The sequence below is a fragment of the Elgaria multicarinata genome, chromosome 11 (assembly GCF_023053635.1).
Source record: "Elgaria multicarinata webbii isolate HBS135686 ecotype San Diego chromosome 11, rElgMul1.1.pri, whole genome shotgun sequence".
Lineage (NCBI taxonomy): Eukaryota > Metazoa > Chordata > Lepidosauria > Squamata > Anguidae > Elgaria > Elgaria multicarinata.
Genome location: NC_086181.1, coordinates 37,009,723 through 37,022,352, shown reverse-complemented (window position 1 = coordinate 37,022,352; position 12,630 = coordinate 37,009,723). Strand labels below are relative to the sequence as shown.

The 12,630-nt window shown below is 42.7% G+C and overlaps 1 protein-coding gene across 1 annotated transcript; it reads left to right on the top strand.

Annotated features, from left to right (window-relative positions):
* Nucleotides 1–6,581: 6,581 nt before the first annotated feature.
* On the top strand, nucleotides 6,582–7,857 carry LOC134405729 (olfactory receptor 4Q3-like). Its single transcript, XM_063136978.1, has 2 exons — nucleotides 6,582–6,616; nucleotides 6,903–7,857. The coding sequence occupies exons 1-2, from the start codon at nucleotides 6,582–6,584 to the stop codon at nucleotides 7,855–7,857; spliced, it is 990 nt and encodes a 329-aa protein (XP_062993048.1).
* Nucleotides 7,858–12,630: the final 4,773 nt, after the last annotated feature.

Here is a 12,630-nt window from a genome sequence, read left to right as displayed (position 1 = left end):
GAAAACTACAGAAAGCCACCCCCTTCAGTCCCTTGCACCCATGAAGAACTACTTACGATGCCTCATTGGAGGAGTGTGGATGCATCATAAAGTTGTATAAGGACTGTTCAACATATATAACAGATACAAATTCACCAATGATAATTTCATCGCTGGAACTAGGATCATGATGCTGAGCTTTTAATTGCTTGCTGCATTTGGAGTTCAAACTCTTGCAAAAAGTCTGAGTCAGCAGGAGGAAGAGGTGGAGGAGAAGTAAGCAAACCACCCTGAGAGCCAGCAGATGTTGGACCTGATCCATTGTCCCCTACACGACACTGCTAGTCTGATTGTGAACAGAATCTGTCTTGATGTCCGTCAAGAAATAAGCAATCTTTACCAAGGCAAAGATTCCAACCTGGGCTATTAGCCTAAAGCATGAAATATCAAAGCTCCGTTTCAGCTAGCTCTGCCTGCCTCAAATGCATTCCCTCTACCTCTGTGGCACAATATTAGACCTGAAGTGGATTGAGTTCAACTGGATTTACTCTCAGGCACATGTGCTGATGATTTTAGCTTCACGTATCTTTATAGGCTAAAGGTTCAACCAATTGTGCTGATTCTCTTATTAGTCTTCTCTGTAGTTTATGTCTAGCTGGTTTAATATAGCTTATTGAACTTCCATAAGCAGAAAACAATTATAGTGACTTTGTTAATTACAGGGTAGATAATTTCCTTTCCCAAAGCTTTCAAGTCCTTGCAGAGGAAAGCCAAAGAAAACATGTTTATGTTATTTGTGATGTTACTATAGAAAATGTCTGCTCTTCTTTTGGGACAGTATCCGGGTTCAACAATTCACTCCCTTGGAATCATGTCGGGTACTGGGCCAAAGAGTGAGAAGTAAATGGGGAAGAACATCAGGAGAGGTCCTGCCTTGTTGGTCCCTGAGTGACAGCTGTTTGGCATCTGTGTGAACAGAGTGCTGAACTAGAGGAACCTTGGTCTGATCCAACACGGCTCTTCTTATGTTCTTTATGTTAAACAGTTTTTTTTATTTTTTCATTAACATCTATGACATGAAAGCATTGCATAAAGACATGACATCTAAGGGAAGTGAACACACAAGAAAAGAAAAAGAAAAAAAGACAATAAAAAATAAGAAGAAGAAAGAAAATCAAAGAAAAAGGGAAATAAATAAACCAAGGTTAAGATATGTTTTCAGCACTCTACACATCAGAGATGTAAATTATATTCTCTCCTCGTTAATACATTTAACGCAATAATCAAATTCATTTCTTTCTTCCAAGTTAACTATTTCTCATACATTGCATCCACAGACAAATACATCGTTATCGCTGTCAATTTTGCCATTTCTGCTGACTCTAATATCTTCAGTATGTATTCTTCCATTGGTGGTGTTATTTCATTTTTCCACTTCTGTGCATACAATAATCTCGCTGCCATTGTCTGATCCAGCACGGCTCTTCTTATGTTCTTAGGAGAGTACAAAGAGGCCGTGGATGATCAGTCGAGAACTATATCTAATGTGACTAACCAGACCAGCATCAGACAAGATAGAATTCATATATTTATTGAAACCTCTAGGCCACCGTTTTTAAAAATATATTATTATTCCTATCAATGTAATGGAATTACACTATGTCACAATGAAAAACCATTCAGGGAGGCTTTGTTGGGAAGACATGGACCCCATGCTCCTTCATGGACTGCCTCTGATGTGGCAATAAAGTATTTGTTAAAGTTAGAGAGAAACAAGGGAAATTCTTCTGCTTCAGCTGCCAGGCAGTGTAGCCATCAGAATGAGTAGCCACTGATAGCCTCATCCTCCATGAATGTGTCCAATCCCCTTTTAAAGCCACCCAAATTGGTGACCATCACTAATCCTGTGTAAGTGAATTCCATAGTTTAATTATTCTGTATGCTGTCCCTTGAGAGGGTGGGTGGGCTCTTTCTAGGGAAAGTCGGTGTCCTGCTTCAAAGAGTGTTGTTCTCTGCTTTGAAGGACAGCTGAGTTTGGGTTTGGGTTTACATAGCCATGATCTACACTACTGCTTAAAACAGTTTATCACAGTAGTGATAACTATTGGGGCCCAGGACACACTCCATATGCAGTTTTCAAACTGTTTTCAAAGTGGCATATCCTGCTGGGTGTAGATCTGGCCCTGGTGTTTTGAAAGTGCAAAATTAGTTAAACTCGAATTAAATTTCTCAACAGGAAAAAGAATCTCCCTTTTTCCTAGACCAGAGCCAGTCTGACTTACTGTAGATTCAGAAAGGTTTCTGCATTACATGGCTTCAAGCCATGACCTGGGACGTTTCTCAGGCATTTGACTTGTAGCTTCATCAGACCAGGGTTATACTGTGCAATCACTGTGAATTGCGTGCAAAGGACTCCGAAGTTTTCCAGTTTATAATCTGCTTTGACTGTGAAGTACTCCAAATCATCCAGCTTTAATTGTGCTACGAACAAAGCCAAAAGACCCGACCTATTTAACTACCTCTTTAGGAGTGAATCTTTTGTTGTTCTCCGAGTGGCCACTAGGAGCGCAGGAGAATGATTTAATATGTTTAAAGTACAAATTAAACAAATATTTACATCTGCGTAGTCTTAAAGATAAAGACATCAAAATTGGCACAGTAATAGATATTAAGGACGGATTAAAGCACACCAAATTTGAAACGGATTGGGTCATCTGTTGATTTTTTAATGATTTTTTTACATTTCTCCCCCTTAAACCCTTTCCTGGCATGCAAAGGATCATAAAAGCGATGCTGCCCAAGGTTTAGCTAACAACAACAATGACAGCTTTACGCTATGGGGATAATTCGAGGGAAACGGGTACATGGGATGAAGCCCTTGGTCTGACCCATATCAGTTTCCTGGAACAATGGGCTTTTGGGTCTTCAATGTACTATTAATGTTGTTCTTATTGTTTTTGTTGTTGTTGTTGTTATTGTTTACTCTCACACAGAAAAAAAGCCTCCACCAACTCTACTGAAATTTATGAAATGTTTTCTATTCACCTCAGTATTTACTCATTTGGAAAAAAGGAAAGGAACCTCTCGTGCAAGCACTGAGTCATTACTGACTCTTTCGCTGATGTTTTCTTGGCAGGCCTTATAGCGGGGTGGTTTGCCGTTGCCTTCCCCGGCCGTTATTACCTTTCCCCTAGCTAACTGGGTACTCACTTTACCGACCTCGGGAGGATGGAAGGCTGAGTCGACCTGAGCCGGCTGCCTGAAACCAGCTTCCGCTGGGATCGAACTCAGGCCGTGGGGAGAGTTTCAGCTGCAGAAACTGCTGCTTTACCGCTCTGCGCCACACGAGGCTCATTTACTCATTTATGACACTTGTAATTATGATTTTAGTTGATAGCCTACTGAGCTTTTATATATTTGGACTTTGTTTTAGCTATGGTTTTGTTTGCTTGTTTGTACCCTGCCTGAGTCTGTTGTACATGACAGTTGATATAGAAATATTTTAAATAAATATAATAAATACTGAGAATAGCTGGGTCAAATTCAGCTATTATGGGACTCAGCCGCTGCCTCTAACCACCATTAGATATGCTGTGGCACCCCGGCTGTGGAATGAGCTCCCTAAGGAGGTTCGCTTGGCACCTACATTATATGCTTTTAGACGCCAGGTGAAGACCTTTTTATTCTCCCAGCATTTTAACAGTCAATAAATAAATTTTAACTCGGTGTTTTAAATTTGTAATTTTGCCTTGCTGCTGGTTTTATCTGGTTGAGCTTTTATATTGTATTTTATATTATGGTTTTATACTGTTGTTTTATACTTTGAATGTTTTTAATTTTTGTGAACCGCCAAGAGAGCCCCGGCTATTGGGCGGTATAGAAATGTAATTAATTAATTAATTGCTGTTGTCAAATCCTGAAGGAGAGAGACATATAGCAACAAACAAACCAACATTAAAGCAGCAGAAAGTTAAAAAGAGGCAGCTTTAAAATTTGGTTCAAAGAACGCAACAGCCCTGATGGTGAGGTGCACTCGGAGGATATATGGCATCTCAAAGGGGTAATCACCCCATCCTCCCTATTTCCCACATGGACTTCTACAAGCTCTTTTCGAGGTGAAATGGATTCCAAAGCTCCTTAGATTTGTTTTTAATGACCCTCTGTGGGACTCCGCATGAGCTGCTGCTCCCCAGAGTTTTGACTCCTTCATCATCGCTGTTCACAAAAGATCTCTAGATTGATCATGGAGAATGTCCTTTATAGACCTGTAATGCGGGAAGCTCATCCAAAATGTTCCAAGGAGATATTCCATGGATGTTCTCGTCTCAAATTTTAAGGGCAGGCAGAAAAAAAAAAACAGGTAGGCAAACAGATAGGGAAAGGATATCCATCCGTAAGCCCAATTCATTTTAAAGACAAGCAACAGACCAAATGATGCAATGTGATGTGTTCCTGTTGAGGTTTCCAGCCAGCCATGCCCTTTTCTGGGTACTTCATTCCGTCACACCTTTCCCATGTTTACTATTTATTTTTCCAAACAGCCAATTAGTATTCTGTGTCCACTGAGCATGCTCAGTCCTCATAGCACTGTTTTGAGTCCTTCCTCAATTCCCCCCTCCTTAAAGCTTTTGGTTTTGTCCATCTGTAAAATCTGGGGTGCACCCAAGCCTGATGAGTCCTCCCTCTTTGGGTGTGAAATGGATGGCGCCATTTTGGATCCACTGGGTTGCTAGCAATGCAGCTTCCCTCTTCCCACCCCTCCAGCCTTAACACACAACAAGATTAATTATACAACGACCTTGACATGTACATTCCTTGGTGTGACAATGCAACTGTTCTTCTTGATTTTAGGCCCACTGTGCATAACTGTAGTGGGCCCTTTAGGTCTGCAGTGAAAACTGTGGAATACACTGGTGATGGAGACATAGATCTGTTTTTACTGGGGCCGTTGTCTTTCCCATTTTTGTTGAGCTCCGCGTAGCAGATCAGAATTCTACAAGTTATTGTGACACTGGCTTTGCTCCTGAATCTGTTGTTCTGTGCATGTGTGAATGTAGGTCTGGCTCCAGCCAGGACTAGATATGCAGTAGAATGAGTAGTAGAATTAGTTGGTCAAATTATGGATAAAAGGCTGACAGAACCATTTCTTTATCTTCCCCCTGATATTTTCCCTGATGTGCTAGTTTACTATGGATCGAGCAGAAATCTACAGAAAAGGTCATCCAAAAATACCATTTCCCCTCCCTTTTGCAGTCTAAAGTGATGCAGTCTGTACTATTTAAGAACTAAGATCCATGATTAGACAATATGCTTATGTGTTTGCTGTCTTGGGCTTGAATTCTCTGTTTGAAATAACAGCAGTGGTGTGTGTGTGTGTGTGTGTGTGTGTGTGTGTGTGTGTGTGTGTGTGTGTATTCTTCTAAACAGGACAGAAACAAGAAGGAAGAGAGGTCTGATCTTCCACCCTGGGTTGTTTTCCTACTGAATCCCCCCCCCCACCGCTATTGTCTCCGAAGGTGCCACTTGCTGCATGACCAATGGGAGTGTTTCAGAAAGAAAATAGTCTAAGGAGGTCAGAACACCCTTCCTGCCCAATGGGAAATTGCCATGGATCTACACCAACACCCCAACACCCTGGAACATGAAAAGAGAAGAAAAACTCAAGCCTAAGACAGGTAATCACACGGAACGTATACTATATTGTCTATCTCCTTCTGCTAGAGATGGCCAACGTGGGGAAATCCAGGCCTTCTTTTTCGCCTCTCTGGATTTCCCCAAGAACCCTGGCTTGGAGAGGCTGGAGGCTCCCATTTCAGTGGGATGGAGATTCCATTCTAAGGAGTTGTCCAAGGTGCTGAAGCCATTTTGGATATATGGTTTAGCATCCTGAACAGCTCCTTTAGCCTTCTGAATGGAAAGGAATCTCTGCTCCACCGAAACGGGAGCCACCAACCTCACCTCACCTCGACTTGGCTTGTGTTTGCAGGCTGAGACGGGGACATGTTCCTAAAATCTGACACACTTTGAGACAGTCCAGCTCACAAACAAATGAGCTGGAGTCTGGGGTGGGGTGGGGGAGCTGAGCTGCCGAAAGCTCAGTGAACTTGATCCCCTGCATGGATTCCTCCAACACCTTATTTATTTATTTATTGCATTTTTATACTGCCCAATAGCCGAAGCTCCCTGGGCAGTTCACATAAAACGAACAGTATAAAAACATGGTATGAAATACAATAAAAAAGCACAACCTACCTTCTGCAGCATATGCAAATCAGACCTCCGTGTCTTTGGTCTCAGGGTGTGGCTGCTGTTTTCAAAAGCTGAAGTGCCTGGTATGGCTGTTATTATTTTCTGCCCATTGTTGAGGGTTTATACGGTGCCCCACAGTTTTGTTGACTTTCAATTTCCACCATCCCCAGCCAGCGTCAGCAATGGGAGTTGCAGTCAAAGACCACTAAAGGGTGCCAGGTTGGTGAAGACTGAACTACAGGAATAGAACCGTGCTGTGGCTGAGGAGTAAAGCAACACTGAAGATGGATAGCTTAGCTAGATCAAGGGGGAGATGTGGTTCACCAGGAAACCCTCAGGCTAGAGAGAAAGGGATGGGAATTTACAGCCATTGCAAGGCTCAGGGAAGGTAAGATAAGCGAAGCGGCAAGGCAGGGCAAAGAATCGAAACAGTTCAGGAATGCAGCCCCAACCTGGTCATAAGAAAGCGGCAGTACATGTTGTTGGCCTGTGTGGTAGCAGCCTATTCCTGCTTCCTTTCATAGAATTTGCTGGGAAGCTAGAACCCCCATGTTTTCCAAAAAGAAGTAGTAGTAAGCTCAAGGGGCTTAAAGCAAGCTCCTATTCTATGTCAGGGTGAGGCTGAGGAGTAATTCTTGACACAATGTCCCTTCCTCTCTCCCACCAGGTTAAAGGCTTGCCATGAACCAATCCACTATTTCAGAATTCATCTTGCTGGGCCTTTCCCACTCTTGCACACACCAACTCGCCCTGTTCGTGGTGATCTTGGCCTGCTATGCCACCCTCCTGTTGGGTAACTTCCTCATTGTGATGACCGTGCATGCTGAACCTCACCTCCTAGACTGCCCCATGTATTTCTTCCTTGCCAGCCTTTCCCTCCTTGACATGGCCTTGGGCTCGGTGGCTGCCCCCAAGATGTTGGCTGACATGATGTTGTGCAGCCATACTATTTCCTATGGAGGGTGCATGGCCCAGCTCTTTTCCCTCCATGTTTTTGGGGGCGCTGAGATGCTCCTCCTCACCATCATGGCCTATGATCGCTACATGGCCATCTGCCACCCTCTGAGGTACATGGCCATCATGGATCGACAGCGGTGCCTCAGGTTCCTTGTGGTCTGCTGGATTGGAGGCCTTCTTCATTCTACCATCCAGATGGCCGTAGTTGCCCAGCTTCCATTCTGTGGGCCCAATGTGCTGGACAACTTCTACTGTGACGTTCCACAGGTGATCAAGCTGGCTTGTACAGAGACATCCATCATTGAGCTACTCATGGTGGCCAACAGCAGCCTACTTTCCCTGCCCTGTTTTATAATAGTGCTAATCTCCTATGCCATCATTTTGGTGACCCTCCGAGGACACTTCACAAAAGCCAGCAGGAAGACTCTGTCCACCTGCAGCTCCCACCTGATGGTCATCAGTCTCATCTACATCCCTTGTGTTTTTGTTTATCTAAGACCCTTCTCTAGCTCCCGACTAGACAAGGTGGCCTCCGTGTTCTACACGATAGTCACACCAGCTCTCAATCCCATTATTTACACCCTGAGGAACCAAGAAGTAAAGGAAGCCATGGGGAGGTTGAAGAAGAAATGCATATTCTTCCCCACTAGGTTGAAGGAAGGACATGCATGAGTTTGTTTTCACTGTGCACTGCAGAGGAGGATGTTCAAGTGGCTCGATAAGGAATGCTATATAGTTCAAACAGCATCAACAGCAACTGAGAGAGATGTAAAGCCAGTACAAGAAGGAAAATTGTGATACCTTGCCCCAGGAATAATATTTTGCAGCCAAAAGGCATTATAGAACACTGCTAGTTCAAAAGAAGAGACAAGCAGTTCAAAATGGGTGGAAGGTACTAATGCATTCCTCACTAGATAATAAATCTGAATTATTTTGGGCACAGGTCACTGACACCTTGGGTGATACTTCAGGTTTAATTAGCTGTGATATTCCTGCTAATGTTCATAAGTGTCACTTCTCCGAAATGTTTGTGGCATCTAGACAGCAGCCAATGGGAAATCTTTTTCCCTGAATCTAAACAATTTTCCACAATGGGATCTGGTATCCCAGGCCGATATAGTGACCGTGATCATTTGTCTTAAACTGGGAAAGCCCCTGAGATCACATATAATAACTTCTGAAAATTTGAAGGCCAAAATGGACTGGTGGACTCCTCTTTTATCTAATCTCTTCATGCATATTAATAATACTGGCCAACTCCCCTCTGCATGGCTTGTGGCTATTGTGATTTCAATATTCAAAAACGGTAATAGGATCCTTCAAATTATAGGCTCATTAGCGTACTGTTGATAGCGGCCAAGTTGTATATGAGGCTTACCACAATATGTTGTGATGGCTACCAATTTGGATGGCTTTAAAAGGGGGTTGGAGAAGGCTATCAATAGCTACTTGCCCTGATGTTTATGTGCTAACTCCAGTATCTGAGGCAGTAAGCCTCTGTGCATCAGTTGTTCTGCTTTGTGAGTCCCTGGTCAACAGCTGGTTGGCCACCATGTGAACAGAGTGCTGGACTAGATGGACTCTCAGTCTGATCCAGCATAACAGTTCTTTTATTCCTATGTTCTGGATAAAGGATGAAAATATCTTGGGGAACAAACAAGCAGGTTTCAGAAAGGGCAGATCAACTCTTGACCATTGCCTAGGTTTAAGTCATCTGGAGGTGAAATATATGAACTCTTTTGGAAATGGTCTGTTTGTCAGCTTTACAGATCTGAAATCTGCCTTTGATGCAATATCAAGAGACAGGCTATGGGCCAAGCTATACCATTCCTCCATTGACAAAAGATTGCTCTACCTTATTAAGTGACTTTGCCAATGCACCATGCTCTGAGTAAGCTTGGGCAATTTGACAAAACCGATTCTTGCCAGTAAGGGAATCCATCAGTGTTGTCTATTAGCCCCTACACTATATAGTCTGTATCTAAATGATTCGCCTGGGAATTTTTTAATGACTTTGTTCAGAAGACACAGTAAGCCACGGAGGTTAAGCATTTTTAGCTATGGTCCACCCATAGTCTGTCTGCAATGTAGATACTGCTTTTCAATATTCAATATCAAATGCCCATATATTTTGTTCCCCAATATATCTGGGGTTAACTTTAATTGCCTAGATGTGCCAGGTATTTGGATAATTTAACCATGCTCAGGCATTGCCATGCCTTCTCCAGGGCAAGATTTACTTCTCTTCCTTCGGCCATATTGGAAGGGCTTTCTCAGGGTGCCCCATACGGAGATCATTTCTTTCCTTGTGGAAATGAAGCAGTTGAAAGTTCAGGTCAGAATTGCTTTGAATGGAGCTCTGGCAGCATTGAATCACAGACCAAGGAGGCATCATCTACTTGCCATGGGCATTCACTCATGTACAATGTAAGAGACACAAAATCGGTAAAGTGGCAAATGACAAGAAATTTGTTCATTTCTTATTTTAATAAGGGCTTACCAAATTGTGCACATTTGAATCAATACACAAACTGAAACTCGTTTATCCATTGAAACCCACACTTCTCTGAATTTTGCAATGGAGTTCTCCAATTAAAAATGCATACAAAAATGTATATTAGGGAAGTGAACACAAAAAATAGGAAAGTGAACACACACACACACACACACACACAATTAGTAAACAAATGATTATATTAGAAAAACGGGCTGCATAAATGTGTATATTAGGCAACACTATATACAAAATGCATATATTTAGGAGACATGAACACAAAGGACGTGAACACATTTTTATTTTAAAAACTTTTTTTTGTTGTGAATATCAACAAACAGAACAGAAAATACATCGTGAAAATTGGAAAAAAAACTTTACATTGTATATATAGAATTATCATCATTTCCATTGTATGTACTGCTTCCCCCCAAAAAGGGAGAGTTATTCAAAGGTTTCAAGAAAAACAGACCAGATATCCATATATTTATCCACTTGAAAGTTGCATCTATATAACACTCATTCAAAAGTTGATAATGTTATTAGGTCCTTGATGCATTGCATTATGGGAGGTGTGAATTTGTCTTTCCAATGTGATAGTATAAGTCTTGTGGCTGTCATAAGGGCTCTGAAGATCTATCTGCACTGACCATGTGTTAACTTCCAAGAAGCCGATAGGTAACTTAGGAAGAGATGCACATTGTTCCGTATTATAGATTATTTCAGTACAAAGTTTATCCTTATTATAACCTCCTCCCCAAAAGGGGGCAACTACTGGGCATTGCCAAAACATATGAGTTAAAGAAGCGTTAGATGCATTACATCTCCTTACACAGCTTGGGACCACAATACCTGACGGAACGCCTCTCCTGACGTGAATATACCCGGTCACTACGTTCAACATCTAAGGTCCTCCTCCGGGTGCCTACTCCGAGAGAGGCAACGAGGGACAGGGGCTTTTCGGTGGTGGCCCCCAGACTATGGAATGATCTCCCTGACGAGGCTCGCCTAGTGCCAACCCTGCTATCTTTCCAACGCCAGGTTAAGACTTCCCTCTTTGCCCAGGCATATGGCAGCACATCTTAATCACCCACATGTTTAGGTTTTTTAACAGTTTTTAATGCTTTATGTGTGAATGAATAGTTTATTTGTAGCACAAAGACCATTACAAAATACAGAATTGCTCAAGAAGGACACAGACAAGCTGGAGTGTGTTCAGAAGAGGGCAACCAGGATGATCAGAGGTCTAGAAACAAAGCCCTATGAAGAGAGACTGAAAGAACTGGGCATGTTTAGCCTGGAGAAGAGAAGACTGAGGGGAGACATGATAGCAGTCTTCAAATACTTAAAAGGTTGTCACACAGAGGAGGGCCAGGATCTCTTCTCGATCCTCCCAGAGTGCAGGACACAGAATAACGGGCTCAAGTTAAAGGAAGCCAGATTCCGGCTGGACATCAGGAAAAACTTCCTGACTGTTAGAGCAGTGCGACAATGGAATCAGCTACCTAGGGAGGTTGTGGGCTCTCCCACACTAGAGGCATTCAAGAGGCAGCTGGACAACCATCTGTCAGGGATGCTTTAGGGTGGATTCCTGCATTGAGCAGGGGGTTGGACTCGATGGCCTTGTAGGCCCCTTCCAACTCTGCTATTCTATGATTCTATGATTCTATGACATATAGCAACACACATTATTTAAAATATTCAAAATATTTGAGGTACAATCCTTTCTCAGCCAAGGAATCAGTCAGTGGGTCACTCTAGGGGTGCTCCATTTGTCTGCAGCACCCACCCTTTGCTATCACGATGGTGACATACATGCCAAAGTCACAAGGATAATTTCAGTGATTACATTATAACCTAAAATGCTGGCAGTCAATATCTGGCACTATCAGATAGGTGGGATCTCTGATGATAATTTATACAAAACTATTAAATCAAATGGTCCCCCTTACAATCTACGCAGACTTTGTTAAGAAAGTTATTTCTGATTTTTTGGGCTGCAGCAGCAAACATTGCTACCTTAATTGTGATTGCTTTACTATGGTCCGCCAGCAGATCGCAGATAATGTCTCTAGTTGCTTTATGTGTGTATGTTCTGTGTTTTAAAATTTAAAATTTTGTATACTTGTTTTTATCTCAATTTTAGAATTTCTGTAAACCACCCAGAGAGCTCTGGCTATGGGGGCGGTATATAAGTGTAATAAATAAATAAATAAATAAATGTGCAAGTTAGACAAACCCTTACTGAAAAGGCACTGTGGAGTCCAATAGACCCAGAGCCCGTCTACACTTGTCTAGATGAAACGTAACAAGTTGGCAGAGATGACGTCAGCAGTCACGTGATGCTGTTGTTGTTACGTTTCTTCTGACTTTTAAAACCGTTCCACTTTCTGTTAAAATCGTTTTAAAACTAACAATGTGCCCCAACCTTTCATTGTATTCAATGCCGTCTTTCAAAGTCATGTCTCGTGACCATGGTCTTTGCTTCCTGATTAGGACAAGTGAGGGCTTTTCTAGGGGAGGGAGAGCTGGCACAACGCGACGAAGGGGAGGGGGAGGGGGAGGGATGGCGGTGAAAGAGGGGACAGAGGCTTAATTTTTTTAAAAAAACCGCTTATCTTTCGGGGCGCACGTGGCCCCTTTAAGACGCTGCAGGGCTTCCCTCGTCCCTACGTGTCGCCCCGCCTCCCTGCCGGCTTATCCCGGCAGGTCTAGCTCAGAGTCACCGGAAGAAGGAGGTTTACTTCAGAGCCGGTATGAGCATAATGAAGAACGTTCTAAAGAAGAGTGTGCTGGGGTAAAACGATAGAAGAAAAGGTATTTCGATTGACTGGGCTCAAGTTGCATTTTGTAACGTAGCAAGGGAGGACGCAACAATGCACTTAAACAATGGTGTAATGAATAGTGTAGATCCTGCCCCAAAACAAAACAAAAGCTGAATAAGATGTAAC